Source organism: Lepisma saccharinum, chromosome 24 (genome assembly GCF_977018435.1).
Source record: "Lepisma saccharinum chromosome 24, izLepSacc3.1, whole genome shotgun sequence".
In the NCBI taxonomy this organism is placed as follows: Eukaryota; Metazoa; Arthropoda; class Insecta; order Zygentoma; family Lepismatidae; genus Lepisma; species Lepisma saccharinum.
The window spans coordinates 47,054,099-47,077,333 of record NC_139252.1 but is presented as its reverse complement, the minus strand read 5'-3'; the positions used below and the strand labels follow the sequence as shown (position 1 = coordinate 47,077,333).

Below are 23,235 nucleotides of genomic sequence, written 5' to 3'. Positions count from 1 at the left end.
ATATATTTTAGAAAATGCCACGTGCCTCTAAAAACAGTGCTAATACTGGAAAAAGTACATCTGTTCGGAATTTCTGCTAGAGAATCCTCGGAAATCATGTGGCTTGCATTTGTTGTATAGATATTTATTTGTATGTGTGTATTACACACAAAATCGAATGTAATACACATGAACATTCTCACGGAAGAAATTCTAAACAGATATAATTTTTCAAAATTTACAATACCAGCCCTATTTCTGGCATTAGTTCAAGGTTAGCAGAACCTTAAGACAGTTACTATACCCATTGATAAAAAACATTACATAAAGGTTGATACTAACATATACTTAAATTACAACTGTCAAAGAAAAGACATTGTGTTCACTTAATAAATAGTTTAATAACTTATCTGCATCTTTTTCAATATAAAACATTTTTCTTTTTCATTATTAAAGAAAAACATGAAACATATACATACAAAGCAACAGTTATGACGATATGTCTGAGCCATTTTTATACTCACTATTTGGAATTATCCAATCAGTCTCTCTTAAAATAAAACACTACCAATAAAAACTAGTTTCAGCATACAATGTAAAAATTTCGCAGATGATAAATTTCTTACTATTTTTTGTAGAACAAAAAAATACAAGAGAAAATCAGCTAAAAACAACTACTTCATAGCAATTGAAATTATAAAGAAACGAAAGGATTGATTGTCTGAAGTGAAATTTTTACGTGAGCTGACCACGTATTAACACCATCACCTAGTTTTTCAAAACGCAATTCATCCTCCTTCAACATAAGCTAATCTCGTTCCAAATGTAGTCCATAGATATTATTACAGGACACGAGTATCTAGTTTGTGACAAATTTTCAATGGTTGAAATGAATCAAATGTACCTGTTTTACAAAGATTTTGGTAAACCAGTACAATTTATACAAGGTTATGAGGAAAATATATGCTACTGCGGTTGCCAAATCGTGCTCTATGGAAAGGGTGTCCTACACATGAAGAAAAACATTTTACGCTCAATCATTTCTAATGTGTTGTTTTCTCCTTAGAATTATAATTGAGTGCAAAATCACTGCCAATATTTATAGATTACAGCTTACTTCCTGCGATTTTTAGTGTAAACTACAAGAATCCGACATATTCTTTTAAAAAAGAAAATCCTACTTGCATTTTGAACAAACTCTTTTTGAATGGGCATTATATCTACCGGTACTTAACTGAAGGGGGGAAATGTAACGAAATATGGCAACAGCGCCTTGATTCTTGGAACGAGACGGGCAACATCTTGCGGATATTTCCGAAAACTACAGCAGAACGTGACGTCAAACAGAGTTCCCCCACCTAATCCTTCCATTCGAACACAGGCACGCAAAGTCGTATATACATACGAACTCTCGACACGAATGTCCAAGTACACGCAAACTGCAACTGACTTAAATTTTACAGGCACTCAGATTAATATTATGCAAATAATGTCTATGGACGGGCTTACATCAGTGTTCATGGGCAAAATTTACAAAAAAAAGCTGTATTCGTATTGAAATCTCATGACCTGGCCGTTTGATTGCAGAGAGACAAAGAAGAAATTACACGTCTTAAGCTTGAAACCAAATAAATGCATCTTGTTGGGGAATTAACAGCACTCTGCTAGTCAAAATAAATACAAGTAAAATTACATTACAGTTGATGTCATTTTTAGCATTGCTTTTGTACAATGTGATGCATAGTCTTGTTTATTCTTGGCAAAGTGTTAAACAGTAATTAACAAACGTCTTTTCTTGCATACAATGGTAAAACATATGCCGTTCAGACAGAATTACATCATGTTTTTCAAATTTGCTTTCCTTGAAAATATGGACAAGTATGTAGGCGTACATCAAGCCAAACCTTGCTAGAATCGAATCAATACTGACTTGTCATTTTAGGATCCTCAGGCCCTGCTATTTAGTTCTAAACAGACCCCAAAAATGCAGGACATGTATGTGCATTTAGGAAAATCAAAGGCCACTGAATTCTTGTACATCGGTAAAGAGGAAACAATACAAGGGGAAAAAACTAGCTTTCTACAATTACGACCAGTCTGCGTCTCGCTTTAATAAAGCAATAATTACAATTGGAAGAAACAAGAATGAATGCATCCTGGGTGAAAGGTAAACGGCACTGTATATACTGAATACGAAATTCACACACATATGTACGGCTGTCTTTGACTGATCCATTGGTTATCAGTCGGATTAGGCACTTTTTCCTTACAATCTAAGAGAAGTGGAAATAAATTAAGTCTTTTGCAGTCCTAATTGAGTTGCAGCTAGTGCTAAGCATTCTCTGTCTTTCGAATCCTTCTCTTGTGGTATTTTCTCTTTTCCTGTACGTGGTACTGGAAGGGGGAACATGCTTTCACGAACTTCTTGGAAAGAAAACATTGCCGTGCAACTCAACCAGAAGAATAAAAAAAGAAAGGCATGTTTGAAGGCCCAGCAGTTAAAGAGCACACAAAACCTGGTGTACCCTTTTTCTTTCAGAGAGACAACTGACTACTTGCAGTCGGAAAGAAAAAAACAGCAAAATGGCAGCTTGTACAGAGGAAGAGAAACAATACACCGTGCTCCATGATAATTCCACTATTTCGACGGGCACTTGGTAAACAAATGCGCAACGGCACACACGCAAACCACTAGATGACGTCACACGCTAACCAGCTGTTCCAGGAAGAGCCATAACGTCTGGATGAAGCGATGCCCTAGGATCCTGACGTCACGTGACAAGCACCAATCGGTTCCGGTTTTGTTCTTCGCCCACCTAAGCGCTCGACGTTGCCACATCGTGACGCCAACGCAGGTACGGCCGAGGAGCGTGCGCGTGCACAGTTCGCACCTGCTGTTCCAACACACTTGCACAAGCGGCAACGCAGCACAGAAACCTCAAAAGCGTTCTTCGAAGCACGGTCTCTTCCGAGAAACATTTATTTGCACAATTCGCACTTTCCACCATCACTGCGTGTAAGGATAGTCCCTGAGGTAGCCATCGATAGAGTTCGGAAGGGGTAGCTTCGACACACCGCCGGGGGTCAAGTGCCTGTTTATCACGAGGCGAGACAGGTGCTGCAACGAAGGGACATTTTTGTACAAGGGGCGACTGAGTAGTATGTGAGAGTACATGTTCCCCCGTGCATCCACCCAAACTTGGTCCTTTTTCTTGAGACCTTTGCAAGCGCGCACATAATGCTCGACCATGGACACCACACAATCGAAGAGGGGCATCAACGGGGCCAGTCTCTGCTCCGCGTCCAATCTGAACTGTCCGGACACGTAGTGGAGCCGGACACTGGTCGGTCCCCGCTCCGTTTGGACACTCAGGGAGAACAGGAACCTCGGATCGGACGAGTCCCTCACCAGGAAGGTCCCGGGGGCCGTAGACTTGAGCATACCCACAGATTCCTGCCACGAGAGGCCTTCGTAGTACCAACCGGACGTCCGGAGGGATTTCATAGTCCCTGCGAGCCGGCTCAAGTCCATGTCCGGCTGGATGGAAGGGGGGTTCACCCATGCTGGTCCCGGGAGAACGAAGGTCAGGGGCACACTGGGGGACGGCTGCGGGGACTTGGCCTCCTCCCAAACTTCCTGGTTCGTCCTCACGAGGCCTCCACCGCAACCGGCGAGCACCCTCACGCACTGGCCTCCCCCGGACGCGGTCGTCGTGGTGACCTCGACGGTGCATGTTGTTGGGACCGGACTTGGCGGCAAGCGGACAGTTGCTGACAGGAGAAGTGGTTCGCAACATGGGGTCGCCTGCTGGCTGAACACATGTAGACAGTTGGGGCAAGTCAACATGGCGCCATGCCACTTTTACTACCACTTGCAGCTTCTCCGAAGTGCCGCCAGGGGCGGGCTGAAGGTACTGAACTGATGAAGCTCCCAGTTTTAGACCTGAAATGGACAAAAGAAGACAAATAAACCTTCTGTTAAATCCAACATGAAGTACGTTAAGCATAACATATTGGCATCACACAAGAAATATTCATTATCAGATAAATACTACTTCATTCCTGATAGTGATATTAATTCCGTAATATATCTGGCTGTTCTGCATTTACAACTTGAGAAAAAGTCATAACTGCCGAAACCACCAATCAACAAACGAGCCGCTGACGTCATCTCACCCCAGCACCAATCATTAACCTTCTAGCTTACGCTCTACCAGTTAATAGGCTCACTAGTTAGCTGGAGATGTTCGGAAAATAATGTGACCAAACACTAAAATTGAAACTATATAAGAGACAATAGAATAAATAGAAGACTAAGAATAAAGACACTGAGGTAAATCCTGATTTGTATCTGTAATTACATGTCACTTTATTGCCAATATTAGTTAATCGCGACGATGAGGCTGAGAAATTCGCCTCTATGCAGTTAAAACGTAGCAACTTTCAAAGCACTATTCAATCTCTAAATACAGTAGCAGGGAACAAGTGTAATGTATGTCATCTACATTCCGTCAGCCTCCGTGGCGGAGTGGTTAACACAACGCGCTATGAATCCAGAGGTCCCGGGTTCGAATCCCGGCCTGGACATGAGTGTTCATTGTGAGTGCCCCTTCATCAATTTCATCATATCCCCTCATCCTCATGATTAGCCAAAAGTGGCAGCAAACCAAATCAATCAAGCCATCTACATTCTGGCAAAAGGAAAACCGATGGAACTTTAGCTGTTGGGCTACAATGTTTGAAAAGAGCAAGGTTAAGACACACACAGTTAACGGAATAATACGTAAAAGCAATTAAGCAACGCATCTCATTATTCTGACAAAGACCAGATGCAGAAATGCATATAATGTAAAATCCAGGAACGGAACGTGCAGGCGTAACCAAGACAGCAGAGCGCTTGAAAAGGCCACCAGCAGTATTGCCAGTTACCAGGAAGTAATATCACATAAAACACACGTCTGTATCTGCGATTGTTTCCGAGCCCAATTTCACTACGAGAAAAGAAATATAATAACTGGCATTTCAGCTGGCGAATGATTACCCTGAACAATAGGTTGCAATTTTCTATTCTTGGAATCTCGCGTTCCGAATACTTTTCCTTGTATCTTGTATACGTGTCGACAGCCTGTGCCGGGAATGTGCTTAAGGAATTGCATATAAAATATGCATAGTGCATCTCGCTAGGTTAGGTTAAAAATTAGGCACGAAGCCCTTCTAAAACGTCAAGAACTCAAATCGAAAATATGCGTCAGCCGTCATATAATAATTATGAACAATTTAACTAGTGTATACGAGATATATTTCTAGGCTATGTTTCTTTATAACACTGCTATTCTATTACCGGTATATCTACAATAGATGTAGTGAGGATTTTATCAAGTACCCATTGCTTAAATATACACCTCTGATTCCTAAACATTTAAACATCACCACTACAAACATAAGTACATTGTATAAGTAAACTGTCCATCACTATGTTTTATGCAACGAGAGCTTCAAGAATTGAAACAAAAATCCAAATAATATGATGACTTCTGTACCTGCATGTGTAAAAAAAAAGCCCTTAAAATCACGTACAATGCAAGAGAAAATGAATGAAAATAGTCGTAAACAACTTGCCGAGCCATACTTGTGCATCCCGCTGCACAAACTTGGTTCGAATCATGACTTCCTACGGTTAACGTATTTATCACAAGTCGGTCAATTTCCGTACAAATACACAGCACAACTGAACCTGTGCACAGACTACAAAAGAAAAATCTGGCCCACACAATGCACAAAGGCGAAGCCAAACCCAACCGACGCCAACAAAAATATATGTATAATTGCAGACGCGCCATGAAGAATCGCAAGTTTTCAGCTGTCACAGTTGCAAACATTGATTTTCATTCTTGGAATCGCTGAAGCCTCGCACAGGCCTCTAGTCTGTTTATGCAACATGAGAATTCTTGCGAAAGTTCTCTTCGTTCGCAAATGCAAACTCACAACCTACGCTTCGCTACAAAAAAACAAGCTGTATGTACCTTCTTGTAAAAAAGACAATAAAGTCAGGACCTTGCAAGCAATACTTCCGCTTAGACACGCACGTGGAAGAGCAGTTAGAAGCGAGCATAAACAGTCAAGTTATTTGACCAACGTTTAAACTGGGCCACCATACTTAGAACTCGAGTTTTCTCCGCTTTGCCAGATGAACCTACTCGAGACCTCGATCTCAGCACCACGTGATGTTCGTTTTCTAGGAAGCGTCAAAGTGCTGACAACGAACTTGAATAAGTGCATGAGGCATGTAAAGAGGCGATAACAAGCTAGATATTCATTATCAGCACGTAAGGGCATCCGACCCATTATTTTTAGGTGACGTTAATGAAGTGACGTCATATCCTGCTACGGTGAATGGGCCATTTTTTATCGTAGATTTGTGTTTTTTAAAAAATAATTACAATAAAAGGAGTACTTCCTCACGTTTTTTTTTTAAAAAAAGGACTCCTCCATCCTAATTATCGATATAAACCTAGTACTGATCGTAATGTGCTGCATAAGGGGGTTTAAGTTCGAATCCGGGAGACTGCATAACTACAATATAGTGAAACAAGAAGTGACAAATTTGAAATCCAGATTTTGGTACCAAGAAATCTACATTCGTATTTGTGTTCTTTAGCGTCGGTTTTCATCCACTTTTGACTGATCGCGACGATGGGGGAGTAAATAACGCCCATGCCGGGACTCGAACCCGGGAACTCTCGACATAAACTTTGAACTAACCTCCGTGATGTAGTAACAATGAGAAGACCAGTCTTTGCCGAAGTGTCGTCGTAGACCCTCACGTTGAATCCTAATGGCAGAATCGAAATGACGGGTCTTCACGGAGATTGAACCTTGAATCAGCCACTGCAAAAGCAATACCGGGTGCTAACCTCAAGGATATCGAGCAAGTCATTCATTGAGCAGGAAATAAACAGGAAACACGTTTCCGCTCATACAGTGATTGTTAATGAACACCAAACCTCCTACCTTGGCACAAGAGTAAATGACCATTGATTGGTGTTGTTGGACATACGCTGACCAACGCTGAAGTGTCAAACACCCATACTTAGTGTGTGGAAGGGGGAAACACCAACATGACTGATTTGATTTGTTTTACTTTGCTTTTCTGTTACTTTTCACTAAGATGAAGAGTAATGATATGATAAAACTGATGAAGAAACACAAAGAACACATCGGGACTGGGCCTACAGTTTAAAGTGGAATCCGAACCGCAATGTGCCTCCACTGGGTGTCGAACCCAGGACCCCTTGACTACAAATCGACGTCGTTACCACTATGCCACCGGAGAGGTCTATCTATATTGCGAAAGTTAAAACCAAAACTAAAGTAAAGATGACGAACCTCAAGGGCCTCCCAATACTTTCTATCTCAACTCCATAAATAATGTCAGGCATCTAATCACCTGTTAGAGAAGTTTCTACAATTCCCCCAACCATTGCCCCCTTCCCGCTGTTGAGATGTGGAAGCTAGTTCCAGGAAAAGAGAACAATGGAAACCTCAGCTTTGGATGGAAAAGCTTGACTTGGCAAGAAAGGATTTTAGCTCCCAGCAGCGCGAACTTGGGGGCCCATTGTGCATTGTGAAAGCCTTTGACTGTAAGACTGACAGCAGAGGTGCAGCCGAGGGCACACTTATCGGGGGGAGAAATCTGGAACGGGGCACAAAGAGAATGGAATCCTTGTGTACTTTCCCCGAGGAGACACTCGGGTGCCATTGCCAAAACCGTGTCTATGGTCTTGTTTCTCCTTTGTCACAAATCATATCGAGATGGTTATCGTAGCGTCCCAGGTCTGAATCCTGGATTAGGCATGGATGATTCACAGCGTTGTTTTCTTTCTATTTTATCAACATATGTTACATCTTTGTCATCGCAATTAACCTGTCATCAGGTGGTGAGAGAATAGCAGATTGGGTTATTTTCACCAGATTCATAAAGAATAACACTGAATATTTAAGGTCGTTTATATTGTAATGTTGAGCAACTTCATACCAAAAGTGGATGAAACTCGACGTATTATGTTTAGACACACATGTAATCTAACTTACAAGCAGTGTAAAAAAGAAAAATATTAAGCACTTGCAGGTTTTTTTTTTTTAAAAAAAGGAATGACCACACAGTGAAAACAGCACAAAAAATACTGCTGAAGGCTGTCACTCGGATACAACAAATAACACTGAAGCCAAAAAACTACACTGTATACGTCACGTTAACCCCTCACATTTACTAATCTAGTGTGGGCATTTGAAATATGTGCAGTCTCCACAGATTAGTGCATACGAAATATCTATAAGTTTAAGGACATCTCTAATAAGTCAGAGTTCATTTTCTATGTATGAGGCAACTTTGCATTTAGTGGCCCAAGCCAAAAGTCGACTATTTTCTTCAACATTATCAGCAGCTCTACAACAATATGGCCTACAATAAGTCTCGCACGAATCCCCGAACCAAACCCGGAAGACCTTCATTACAAGGTTAGAACCATGGACAAAAAAAAAACAGCTGTTATAAAAACACAAATATTATCAACACCACGGGCCGACATGTTGATAAAACGCATTCGCAGGAAACCTCGGGACATGAAAGTATTTACGAGACATGGTCCTCAATCAGTAGTGTTGATCTAAGTATAGAATTCTAGGCCAACGCAACCTTGAAAGCATGACCTACCCTATCCACGATCTCGCACGCTCGAAGCTGTTCCCCCTTCAAGCCAAAGTACAGTTGACTGTAACAATAAGACAGTTCATCACGACAGTCATTTTTTAAGTCGATAAGAGGTTCGAGAATTGAAACAAACTCTAGAATGGGACATCAGCTTCGGCACAATTCCATTAAAAAAAACACGTTTGAGAAAAAAAATCATATTATTATCTATCCTGTCGACTGTGCGATGGAAATAAATTCTCCACGTAAAAACATGCCTGATTGAGAATTGAATCTAAAAGCATATTGTAACATTTGCAGCAGTTATATTTGTCGTAAGTAATCTACGTAAGTGTTGGTCAAAACCATGACAATGTTTCCCTTTTGTACTAATGCATAAAACTTGTACCGCTCTCTTTCGAAATTATTTTCTAACTACAGTTGTTGAAATACGTGACTTGGATTTTCAACAAACATTTTCGGTACATGGGCACGTTTAGTGCATTAACCCTATTTACAATCGATAAAGTAGAATTAAGAGCATATAATTTGGGTCGTGAACATATTTTTAAGCAACTTTATGTCATCTATACCTATACACAGAGTTCTGTAATATAAAAAGAGGACTGATTCGACATTCTTACGACCTTCAATGTTCGTCTGGGACATATTTAATGGAATAAGAAGGAATATATTCTAAGTTTGAAAGTATTTGAGACATACTTGGCATTTCTATTAGCCTATATGTATTACAAGCTTACAAAAATGACCACCGTAAGTTGCGAGTTATACTTGATTGTATCTAAACGCGCGAAAAATCATGATAAAGGACATCTTTATGTCACTATAAACCTATGTGTAAAATCAGATAGATGGTTAAGAGCCAATGCTGAAAATTGTGTTACTTTTATCTGAAATACTACGTTTGGTTATTGTAGAGTTAAAAAAAAATAAGTGAAAAGTACACCACACGAACCTTTCGCTAGTGAATGAACGTTTGCACTAAAAAAAATCCAAAATACTGTAAATTACAAGATTGGTTTGAATGTTTTAGACAGCATATACGATGTATAATCAGATTTCAAAAAAACCTCCTTGCACTCGTTTAGATCAACTTGCTTCGGCGGGTAAAAATTCCGTTTACACCTCGGTACAATAAAACGGTGCAACTCGAGAATTGGAAATACACCTAAGCCGTGACTAACCTGTGTATATTGTTATGTTAATATCCAAGACACTGTCCATTCACACATGAACACACTATCACAATGAACCGCGGCGTTAAGGCACGCATAGGCAACTTCACACACAACCGGCAAACGTGATATGAAGACTGAAGTTATAGAAACACTTTGGCGATTGCGACCGACCGTAGCGCCTCTACTGGCGAAACTACCACAGCAAGCCCTGCCACCTCCGCTTACTACGTCACCCCCCTCCACTTCTCTCTTCCCCTCCCACTTCGCGGGATCAAGCCAGCGCGTATTCCTTCCTCCCCCCGCTTTCAACGAGAATGTAAACTTTATCTCGACCGTCAAGGAGAGGATTTCCAGGAATATTCTTCACATCTCTTGTCATATCATCGTTCCACTTAACTGCTAACGCCATGGCAATGAAGATATTACATTCGCAGCATGTGTGAGCAGATAAAAATTCTCCCAGGAAATTACATTGCAGCAGGAAAGAGTTGTGAACTTTACACGTTTCGTATGATTAACAGAAATTTCTTAATAATGCTAAAAATAACCCTGTGTTCGATATTTAGCCATTTCTCATTAATTGCTGCTTGCTTTCGTATTGTTTGAGTTCTATACCAAAAGCATTTTCTCTCGCGTATGAACATCGTGGGGGAGGTGGAACATTTCTAATTTCAAATGATAAAAAGCAAAAGGTTTATTATTTCTGGTGGATACCAAATATAATTTAGTTAGTGTTTCAACAGAAAAACAAAACTAAAAAAAAAAAATTCATCGAAAAAATATATCACCATGTCATAAATTAAGGTTTTCTTATTGTACTACTTCATCCAAAGAATAAATGGTGCCGTGGATTTTCAAAATTGCAAAAATAAGATTTTTTGTGAGTAAACGTAAACTTCAGGCCTAGAATTTTTCCCTTTCAAAGTTTTCTCGATTGAGGTGTATGAAAAGTAAAATGTAAAGAAAACAGTGTCGGGTATTTATTATTTTATTATTATGAAGTGGTTCGAGTAGAAGACTATCCCCAAGGATATAATAATAACAAATTAACCGCGGCCTGGCACCATACAAAAATTTCTGGCGACTGCATTTTTTGTAAATACGATTTTATGTTAAAAATTAGGTGTGTAAATATTGATCACAAATTAGTAGGCAAGTCGACACTTGCCGTAAATTTGCTAGTTGGACCGATTTCCCCTCAGCCATAACTCTCATTGGTTGTATCCATCTACTGTCAACCTTAGGAGTACAACACCACTTGAATTTCATAAACTATATACATGCTCGAAGTGAAAATTTCTAGCTGGGGGTGTTTGGTATAGAGTTTGTGGGCAAGTGGGGGGGATGCTCTATGATTTTTTTTAATGGGGAGCATCCCCCGCAGCCTCCCACTTCGACCACAGAATAAATGCATATGCATATATATATATATATATATATATATATATATATATATATATATATATATATATATATATATATACACACACACACACACGTGGGTTAAGTCATAAGTCATGGCAACTATTTTTTTTCTCGCGAACAGGGGATTTGATTGATTGATTTAGTTTATTTTACTTCGCGTTTTGTGCCTCTTGGCTAATTTGCGAAGATGGGGATGAGTGATGAAATGGATGAAAATGGACATTCACAAACAACCATACCCGACCGGGATTCGAACCCGGGACCCTTGGCGTCGCAGCGCGATGTGCTAACCACTCGGCCACAGGGTCGGGCTCGCGACCAGGGGACAATACGAAAAATCTAAGATATACGTTTGAAAGTGCATGGAATGTACTTTCGAAAGAATCCACCAGATGGTGTATGTGAACAACGGTGGGGTAGTAAGCACGCACCGAAGTTCAGTCGGTGAGTGACAGCGTTCTAAAATGAAGGTCATGAACAGGAGCAACGTTCGTACGTTGCAGAAATGTTTGGGGACGCTATACAGAGCTACGGGAAGCTCTGAGTATGCATGCCATGCCCTATCGAACAGTGACGAGGCGGGTGGAGGCCTTCAAAATGGGCAGAGTGTCAACTGCCGATCAGCCTCGTAATAAAACACTGTTGTCCAATATCCTGTGTTCTGCCTCTTCCCTACGACAGTCTCCTGCATCCAGACTTCATCTGTTGGCTTCATTCGAAGGTACAGTCACGGACACTGCCGGGTTATATTGAAATACATTGACTTTCACCGGAATCGTCAGAACCCGGCAGTGTCCATGACTGTACATTCCATACACTTTCAAACGTACATGTAAAGATTTTTAGTGTTGTCCCCTGTTTGTGAGAAAAAAATAGTTGCCATGACTTATGACTTACGCATATATATATATATATATATATATATATATATTCGACACGCTTCGGTTTCTCTACAGTTATTAATAAACTTAGGAGACTTGACTGATTGAATTAAAAATTAGGTTGCATCAGTACTTTTACCCTATTTGCAACCCTCACATTATATGGGGACAAGTCTCTTACCATAATTAAAACCCAACACGTCTGAGGACTAATATTTCCATACCTTTACTAAAAGCTGAGGCTGGAAAGGGGCACTCAGCACACATAAGGATACAACACGACCCTACTAAGGATTATACCGGCTGTGGCGTTAGAGCCTCAATCATGTCCCGGGTATACTATGTATGCATTGGGTGTCTCACTTATATCACACCACATCTACTGACGTCACTATAAAATGTTCTAGTTGTTAGGTTAGGCATGTTAGATTTAGTGCTCATAGCATAAATAATACATTACTGGCCAAGCCCCGAAAAATTGCAGTACTTATGCCAAGAGCACTAAACCTAACATGTCTAACCTAACGAGAACATTTATCGTGACGTCACCCACTTAAAACCCAAAATTTCAGTCTTGGTACATTTACACCAAAATGAAGTAGTTATTACTGCAACATTATTACTAAGAAAAAGCCAAGCGATTATGTATTTTATAACTGCAGGAAAACGATAAATCCGCTGCCTTGTCCAGCAGTCGCTGACATTTCTGGGTTGCAAATTCCATTATAAATAAATCTATATATTGTAACACTTGGACAGAGTACGCTACTGGGACATTCACCTACAACCTACAGATAATACCAGGCGATCAGAATTAAAGTTACCCAACTCAGAGCCCTCTGTAGCCTGATTGAGGCATCGCAGAACTCTGAAATTTGGTGAATCCACTATGCAGACCATAGGGAAGAGGATGGCGATAAAAAAATAGTTCAATTTTGCGCCACCAGGTTGAAATGTGGCGCTGTACTTCCATGATGGGTTGTAATAATGACGTAAACTGCTCCAATTGGTTATGGATTTGCCTTTACCTTGCAATAAACGAGAGATTATTTTCTCGCAACTTCCAGCCACTAACAAATGTCTTTCTAATTAATAACTCAGCTAAATCACTTAACGTGATTATTTGTACAATTAACGTGATTATTTGTAATTCTGGCTGCCCGGTATACTAGAAGTGTGTCTTCTGAGAAATGACTTTAGATTTTCGGGAAATGTCCAACGAGAATAAAGGAATACAAAACCGTGAGCCACACTAAACAATCTTTCGACTTTTTATTAAAAGAAAAGAATTCGCTGTAATATTTCTCTGTACAACCGATTTTACGCTTGAGAACACGTGTCTATGAGACAATATAAGAATATTCATGTTATCTAACTGACGTTCAAGGTGAATTTGGTTACGTAAAGCAACAATGGATTTGCATTGCAGTTTAGGAAAGAAATCCCTAATTGCGCCATTACACTGCATTGCAACATGGTCTGTGATTCCTCCTTCCCCCTAGAACATAGCAGCATTGTTCTATTTTCTCACAGAATTTCTTATAACACTATAAGCATGATAAGAAAAGGCTCTGTAAAGAAGCAGATGGTAAAAAGTACAGTACACATCAGCTTTTGCAACACTGTGCCAACAAGATGTTAACACTACACCAAACATGGGATCGAGTTGCTATTGCATAAGAGGACATTGACCTAGGGCAGCGGAATGGCGTACACCGCGCCATCAAAATTTTGAGGGGAGGGGATTTTGTTCTGAAAATAATAAATATTCAACATGTATATATTTTTCTAAAACATGTGTAAAAAATGTATACCTTGGCAGTATGTGCAAAATTCAAAATGAATGGTGCAACTTTAACAGTTATTATGACATTACTATTTATGATAGAAAATCAGACAAGGCATCAATGTAAAGAAGAACTCTGGAAGTTTTACTCACATGACTCACATTATAAAGATTCAACATGGGAACCACGTGTAACGCTAAAAAGGTCCAAATGATAATTTCCGCCAATTTCGGACCACACAAAAACAGAACACAATCTGAATTCATTTAAAATATTTATTTCTTGTGCATCGAAACGTGTCTTGTGATGTGAGAACTTTCGGTTAGCATAACGATTCTTTATTTTAAAAACTGCCGATGTGTCATACTTCAGTTTTTGAGAGCGTGTGGAACACAAAATGGTTGCTGCTGGAAAGTTAGAGTTCCTGGATTCGAATCCAGGGTAATATATTCTTCGTGGATGCTCTCGCAAATTTTCAGTTACACTCGCAGTCAGTACTAATTTGCAAAGTATAAAATTGGCTGTCCAAACGTAAATGAATGCACACCTTTGTTTAACCATCTGGTATCAAATACTGTATGCTCCCTCATTAAGACAACTGGATTCAGTTTAGGTGAAAAATAGAAAATGAGAAGTCGAAATTTGAAACTTGCTGCTAACCACTCCGCCACAGAGGATGGCTACAGCTAATCATCATTCATCCGTTGCGATTAACATGAAAAGTACAGTAAATTGAACGTCGTTGTTGCTTTCGCGTCAGATGCATGGTGTTACACAGCTGTGACCTTGCTAGTGAGCAAAACTTGCCAGAAGCATTAAAACACACACTCTCACAGACAGACACAGCGGTTTACTCGAAAGTCTTAAAATAAGATCAAAAGAGAGTGGATTAAGTTGCCAAAATTAAATATAGCCGACCGGCGCCACGGAAGAATCCAGACCGAATGCCAAATTCGAAAAAGAAATGCCGTTTGCAGGCAGAGGGGGCGCTATTTCAAGCTGAGCTTGGGAACATTGGTGGTCGCCTTCATAATCATCTGTCGCTACTTGACGCCAAGTATCTATGTCACGTCAAACAGATATGAAAACGGGCGGAATATTAGTAACGATGAAGAAAGGAATAGAGAAAGATGAAACAGATTAGAAAGAAAAAGCGTCCAGAAGACCACAACTTACACATCATGACCCGATGCATGTATTTATGGGAAAAACAACTTTATTACTTGTGATTTTTAACACTGCCATTGACACCATTGTTTGTTTCTTGGAGATTGTTTTATATTCCTGACGGAGATTAATTGGAATTGTTGAAAGTAGAATTCTTTTACAAGTGATGTACCGACTCATATAAACGTTACGATCCATCAATACAATAATGATATTAAATATTCAGTACACCTGGCATATGTGTGTAGTGTTCAAGAAAAGAATGATTGCCAGCACTACTTAAATTAACTCTTATTTCTGCCAATATAGTTTGTATTTATGTTCATACTGCAACTGAAGTAGATATGCAAAAATAATAACAATAAATAATTTCAGCAAACGAAATTCCGTACAAAACGAAATGTTCGTTGTAATTCGCGACGTAAATATTAAGTAAAATCAAGTGTGTGTACCTATCATATACGTTTCAACAGTGATAAACAAAATTATGGATTGTTAAAATATATATTATATAAAATATATATTATATATCAGTTGCGTATACTGAGTCCAAGATCTGGGCTATGTCACGTGGTCCTAGGCTATGAATAGAAATAAATTTACCAACTCATAGGAAATCAGGTTACCAACTCTCATCTCACTGATATGAATAATATTATTTACAATTTCTGATCGATTTTTCTCCTGTATTTTATTCTCTAGACTTCCGGCTTCGCAGATAGCCTAGCCTAGCATATATATATATATATATATTCCTATCCTACAGACACTTTTCGCGAGCAAATGTTTTGCGATATGGACTTTGCAATTGTATGGGTCTACATAAATTTTCTCACTACTATATTTTCACATTAAGTACATAGTAAAAATTAATGTTAATACCATATGGTCGTCAGTAAAGAAGATAGTTCTCGTTGTAGACATACAACGAATTCTGCGAGCTACTGATAACCTAGAACATTTTGGTTTCATTTCAAAATGAGTAACTAATTAGTTACTTCTTAAGAAAGTGGGGCCTCCCCGATGACGTAGTGGTAACTTCTTGTAACCAAAAGGGCCTGCCTGATTCGATATCCTTTGGAGACCCACAGTGGGTTCGGATTTAAACTGCAGGTCAAGTCTCGATTAGCCTATCGTTGCATAAAGTGGGCTCAAAACAATCAAACTTTACGAGTAGATTAATTGTTCAGGTAACTGCTGGTTGCATATTGACACGATGATTGACGAAAAGTGCACAACTTCATAAGTACGGTACGACAATTGCCCGAAGACAGCGCGACCACAATTTGGCACCATGCCAGAACGAGAGGACGGAAGGGTTTGCAGATGAAAAATGAATGGCGTACGCCAACAAGTGACGGCATCCCAGAAGAGGACAGGCACACTTGCGCGTGTGTGACATGCCGACCGCAAAATGCGCTCCCTCCCTCGGGAAGATCGGACGACAAACTTCCGATTTCAGCCGTCGCAACCACCTCCCCAATCAACACACTACGTGCATAAGCAATTTGATGGCGACGCATGTGGTAGATTTGCTACAGCGTAACGTTCCTTTTTCGGTAATTAGGGTAGTGTCGAGTAACTAAAATTGTCAGTACCTAATTGTAACGGGATACATTTTAAACGTAACTGCAATTAGAACACACTTTTTAAAAAGTAACTAATTACGTTACGTATTAAAAAATAACAATTACGTTACCTTACTTCACTAAATTGGGTAATTATGGTAGGTTACTTACTGAAATTACGTGAGTAATTGTAAGTAATGGGAACGTATTACTTTTTAAAAAGTAACGATAATTGATCCATTAGATCAGAGCGTAATAATCGACGGGCAAAATGTCTTAACAGATCGCGCTACGACGCCATGGGTCTCTGGTTCGAATCCCGGCCTGGGCATGGATGCTTGTGAGTGTCCATTCATCAATTTCATCATAACATCACTCATCCATCCCCATCTTCGCAAATTAGCCAAAAGTGGCACAAAAAGCACATCAATCAATTCAGTGGCAAAACGACTAAAAATACAGGGTTATTCAAAAAGAAAGAGCAGATTTCAAATGTTTACACGAACTATAAAAGATAGAAACACGTGCCATACATTAATAAATAGAGGAATGTTCAAAGTTTTATTGTTGAAAGTTTTAATGTATGCACTCAACATGAGCACCATATGTTGCTCGACAAACATGAAAACGGTACTCCATTTCTTGCCACACACGAATTAACTGCTCCCTAGTTATTGCATTGGTAGCTACAACAATTCCATGTGTATCGAAAGGAACTAATAGGCAGGTTTATAACACCTTGAACCTTCCTCTAGCCATTGATGTATGGCACGTGATTTATCTTTTATAGTTCGTGAGAAATAAACATTTGAAATCTGCTTTCTTTTTTAAATAACCCTGTACTAAGTATATGCGATTTTCTGTCCACCTACAAAGGTTACTTTTGTACATAAGTGATTGGAACATGTCACTTTCTTTAAGCAGCTCTCAGAACTCTACTAGCTTCTAAATCATGTGATAAATAGGCATTGCATAATGTATCGATATTTACCTACATCTTTCATATCATTTGTTCCAAATATCGGTGTTGGTCTTGTCAAAATTCACTTCTTTGGTTAAACACAATGCTGATAAATAAACAAAAATTGTGTAATCTAAAACGTTCGTACTGAGCGTTGTAAAACTTTAAAATTACAGGTCCAATCCCGATTAGCCTATCTCAGCATAAAGTGTACTTAAAATTTGTAAAAGCGTCAAAAACAAAATTTCATATTCTTTTTAGAATCCTTATTTATCTTTTCACGAGGGATTAGCAATAAACGTTTGGTGTCGTACAAGTTCTATGGTTTCATACAAGTGTGTATGTACACTACCGAATAAATAAAAGGTGTGACCCTTCCTACACACACCCAAACGTCAATCTCCCTTCCACGTAGGGCACCCTGGACAGACTGACGAGGGTGTGGCGCCTGACCCTGCAGCCAGTAAATTCTCCGTGGAGCTCGTATTGTGTCGTTCCTATATGTTTGCGATTGTCCCTTCATCACCATTCATCCTCATCTTCGCGATTAGCCGAAAGTGGCAGAAAAGTGGTCAAATAAAGCAAATCAATCGAATAAATAAATACTGCCGAAAGAGATTCTGTTATTGAATAAATTTCAAGTGGCATAATGCGTAATGAAGTTTTCTTTATGCTCTACAAGTTGAAATGAAAGTCAAACTGGCGAATTACATAGAAAATACATTGAACAAATATTTCCAGGGAACCCAAATCCATTATTTATAATAATTAGAATTTTGGGTGCAAGTAATTACTTCCCAACATTTTCAGATCAAGTGCTTTGCATGTGCAAGAGCGCGCTCCTCTAAAACCAACTGACAACTTCTTGCCCAACTAACTCACTGTAAACTCCTCATGTTTCTAGACACGCCCTCCAGTAGTGTGCTTTGGGAAAACAAGCAGACTGTCCCCTTGTCCTCAACAAATTACGAAAAGCGAATAGACCTACTATTGATGACTGACCCATGTCCACATCTCAATATAGTGTTAAGTAAAGTCGAAATCGCTTTGCAAGAATTAGCTACCCAAATTATATTGAAATTTATTCCACGAAACAAGTACTAAAATATAGATTACAGTGTTACTCTATTGCCTTTCTTAAAAGTTTTAAAAACTTCACGCTTTTGCTATGAAAACAATTGCTGTCAAGTCAAGTGATTTCCTCTTATTGCTCAGTATCGGCATCTATTGTTATTCAAGGGCCACAGTTCCTTCAATTCTTAAACATAAAAAGCTAGTTTTGCCTTTGAACAAGAGATAAAAAGACACACTTGACTAAAATTATCAATGACAAGCAATTGTACTGAATTGAATATTTCTGAATTGTATTGTATGTCATTCAGAAAAATCTATTTTTATCCATGCAGGCAAAAAAAGTAAGACTTTATCTGACAATGTGTTCAATTCTTCTGTATTTATTGTGTGAAACATTTTTCTTCCTACATTTTAACTACTTTTTGTTGAGAATCAAAAGTATACTTAAAATAGGCTCTGGTATAGAGTTCTGCAAAAATGTAATACATTTATCATTGATACTGTAACGTCTCTACTAGCTACAGCTTTCTGACACAATATGCTTTATTGTAGAAAGTTCAGTTTGTCGGCATTAATCTGTGATCCCTAAGCATGAAATTGCATGATAAATCGTTCCGTTTTCTTGATTTACTTATTAAGTGAATGCAATTATAACGTTCCTACTACACAAAATCTGCATAGGCATTGCATTTTATGCACTGTTTCTGGCACAAACGCTACGTATTCTGCAGATATTCAATTGAAGACATCAATTATGAAATTTCTTTTCGTTAATGTGTTACAAACTTATCGTTTAGGTGGGTGATGTCTTGGAGAGCCATGAACAGTTTCGATGGGACATTTGGTTAATGGGGAATGGAATTCTAGGGTGATTTTATTTTGCAAGAGCATGTATAGGCTATGTGAGATCCGGCAGACAACTGACCAGCCGCAGAAGTGTGTTATACAGGTATTATAATATGTTGCTGAAGACTAATTGTCTATCCCACAACAATGTAGTCAGCATAATTTGTTATGGGCTTATTGAAAAATACACTTAAATACCTACTACTTACACCCTATCCTGAAAAAAAAAAGCAACTTATATTGCGTATTGTCTTTTCATGTTTATCATTTGGCTTGTCTGCTAAAAGGAATATAAGTTACAGGTATTTTAGAGTGAGCTTTAACAATAATTATGACAAAGACAATTTCCCCTAACTGTAAAATTAGTACATGCAGGTAAGGGTGTGCGTGTGTGGTAGGGGGGTCCTTTAAAAAGTTCAGTGAACCGAGGCTGTTATTTTCATAAATAGTACCCAATATAGACGGCTATTTCACTTCGTACGGTCAATATTTCTACACCATTAACAAAAGACCGCATACCAGAATTTAAGTTAATTCAACGCAGCAATAAAGTAAAGAATGCATAGTTTCTTCAGCGTTACGTGACTATTGTTTCATGGTTTGCCTGGAAAGAGAAAAAAAGGGGGAGAGAGGAAATTAATGCTTTCGTGTCTACCGGCAGTTCTTTCGTTGCTTGCTCGGTCGACAGGTGAGCGGTTCAAGACCGTAATTCCACGAATTGTTGCGGGAGTCCGAACCCTCCCTCCCCTCGACTTTTTCCAAGAACGTGAAGGGGCTTTCAACACCACACTGCCGATGCCTCGGGCAGCGGGGAAAGGAAAGACATTGGAAGCAGCAAGCCAGGGACGAAGTAAATAAAAGTATGAATAGCGGAAGCGCAGTAAATAAAAATGACACCAGCAAAATATACTACTTTCGTGGAACTTTCCCCTACCAAAATATCGAGCGGAAGGAATCTCCACCGATCAGACATAACGACTTTTTACCTTGCACAGTTCAAAGACTGCAGCTGGTTTATCAAAGATGGCGACTTTTTTCTCGCCTCGGGCAGATGAGCTTCATTTGTTGCAGTTTCTTTGAGATTTACTCAACTGTCCATACTCAGGAAATAAGACCAAAATTATTGATAATGGTCAATTCGTGAAGTTGACAAAAAAATATAGTACTCGTGAAACAATTAAATCGTCTGCATTTATAGTAAATTCTTTCGAACCTGCTCACAGGTGGCGCTGGTTTAGTATATTCTGCTGTCAATTGTTAAAACTAAAGTCGTAAATAAAGAATTCTATAGTATGTAAGGTAGGTTACGTCAAGCGAAATCTTAGATGCCAAATGAATTCTTATGTTGGCGTAAACTGCACTGCAGTTTTTGCCCTACACAACTGCTTAGAAGTAAAGGGAAACGTGATTAGTTCTTCGCAACAGGCTAATTTTTGTTGACACCAATTTCTCACTAGATATACTGGCAAAAGTGAAAGAAGCACGCTTTACTTACCCTTGAAACACAGAATTCTCTAACAAAATCCAGGATTCCACACATTCACTCGTTGTCCACGCTTTATGATGCGACCAGAACATTTACGTTAACATCAGCACTGTTCTTTTCTTGGGGGGAAACACACTATTATCACTTTCTTCCTTTCAGAATTCGCTTCTTAACAATTACGAAAATATATAAAACACACACTACAACAACGTTACTAGCGAAGTATGGACTTGCAGTCACAAAATGCGAATGCTATCTAGAGCGCACACGAACTTCCATTTCCCTCACGTCAATATGCATAACGAGCGGCTGGGTTCTAAGAATAAACGCGCGGCAGTGTTTGACGGCTGCTGTGTCCTCAATTCCGTGGAAGCGCCGTTGCGTCAGGACGTTTCGTTCAATACTGGGCTGTCTCTTCCCTTTCCCTGCAATGTTTTCGCACCCCGAAGATTCTGGAGGTGTTAGCTCCACTCGCCACAAATCAACATTGGCGCTTCACTCGCAGAATACGCTCCAGTCTGGACACGATTCCGGTCCCCTAGTGAGTACATTCCGCGTGGCGAGGCTATATCATTCCCGGAATTCCAAACAAGTTTCGAGCACTTCCATAGAAATCGCCCGACAGGAGTTCGTAGAATGTGGATTTCGAGGCCAATGCCTTGGTACTTCGTTAGTCAAGTTGCGAACTGTGCAAGGACTACAAATAGCTCTTACAAAATTCAAACTGCCACTTCGTCATATAACAACCTTTTAAAGCCTTAATTACGTTACACGTAAGCAACAATATAATAGTTATGAGACAAAAATCAATATATTTATCTAGTGGAGCAACGCTGTAAATTATCAACTTGACTAGAGCAGTATCACTACTCTTTCAATGGGAACCACACTGCCAACGTTCACGTTCCAAATATGGAAAGCCCTTCCCCTCTCTTCCCTTCCCCGCGTGACGTCATGTCTCGACAAGGCAACGTTGTCAAATATTAATTCCCTTGTCTCTGAAATCGGCCGCTCGGAGAAGAAAGCCAGCACCTGCGCTTCGAGACTTTCTTTTTCTTCCTCTTCTTCTTTGATTTCAAGCTTGCGAGCCAGCGTGGCGGGGGAAGAGACAAACTGGAAGATTCTCCAACTTCATTTATACTCGGTGAAGCGTCTCTTCGTGCCATCACATCGTGATAATTATTGCATTGCCGAAGGTCGTTCGATCTGTGAGCAGTAGTTTTCGTCGATGTAACGCATCCATTCATTATGGCAACTCTCACTTGCACCGTACAATTCCGTACTTTAACCACAGAGGAGATATTTGTTTTAACTCTGTCATCACGGCGAAAGTAAAGCAGATTTAATAATTTAGTTAACTTCTTTTCAGAATTGACCATGTACTGATTAAATAAATGCAAGTGTTATATAGCAAAAAAATATATACATTTTAGAAAAATAATATCACATTAACTTTTACTCGTATTATGGTCGTTTTTTCGACCATGCAGCTGATTACAAAATTCATGTTTTTTTATTATCTTGATACTTTTCTGTTGTGTCGGAAACACTTAGAGTGGGTTAAACGAAGCTTTGGCACATCATGTAAATTGCCCCCCCCCCCCCGACTCCAAATTTAAGTATGGAAGATGGCGCGAATTTTAAATTTGTGCACTTATTTGACAAAAAATGTTATAACTCGTAGACTATTTGACCAAACTACTTCGGATAACTTTTGTTTTTCAGCTAAAACATCATGGCATGCAACCGTGCAAAAATCAAAACGCCAAAGCTAATAAGAGGGGTTGGGTGGGCCGCGGACCCCAACTTTCAATTAAAAAATTATAAAAATGGGGAGTTCGGCCCCTCTTCCCCTGCTATTTTGAGAAGGTGACGCAAACTTTAGCCTTATTTTCAAAGAATGGTCCTTTCTCAACCGAATGAAAGTCATTTCATGTTCCTGGGTGCATTATATTATCGAATATGTGAGACAAACTCCCCATTTTTATGATTTTTTCATTGAAAGTTGGGGGCCGCGGCCCACCCAACCCCTCTTATTGGCTTTGGTGTTTTGATTTCTGCACGGTTGCATGCCCTGATGTTTTAGCTGAAAAACAAAAGTTACCCGAAGTAGATTAGTCAAATAGTCTACGAGTTATAACATTTTTTTGTCAAATAAGTGTACGAATTTAAA

The 23,235-nt window shown here is 39.4% G+C and overlaps 1 protein-coding gene across 2 annotated transcripts; it reads right to left on the bottom strand.

Moving 5' to 3' along the window:
• Window positions 1-368: 368 nt before the first annotated feature.
• On the bottom strand, window positions 369-21,677 carry LOC145978005 (suppressor of cytokine signaling 2-like). 2 transcript variants are annotated; one of them, XM_083110376.1, is made up of 2 exons: window positions 9,874-10,040; window positions 369-3,922 (listed from the first exon to the last, which is right to left on the bottom strand). In XM_083110376.1, the coding sequence occupies exons 1-2, from the start codon at window positions 9,911-9,913 to the stop codon at window positions 2,796-2,798; spliced, it is 1,167 nt and encodes a 388-aa protein (XP_082966502.1). In that variant the 5' UTR covers window positions 9,914-10,040; the 3' UTR covers window positions 369-2,795. The 2 variants fall into 2 exon arrangements, with proteins under 2 accessions (XP_082966502.1, XP_082966503.1); XM_083110377.1 differs by lacking the exon at window positions 9,874-10,040 and adding an exon at window positions 21,072-21,677 and having other exon boundaries at window positions 2,836-3,922.
• Between the last annotated feature and the right edge of the window lie 1,558 nt (window positions 21,678-23,235).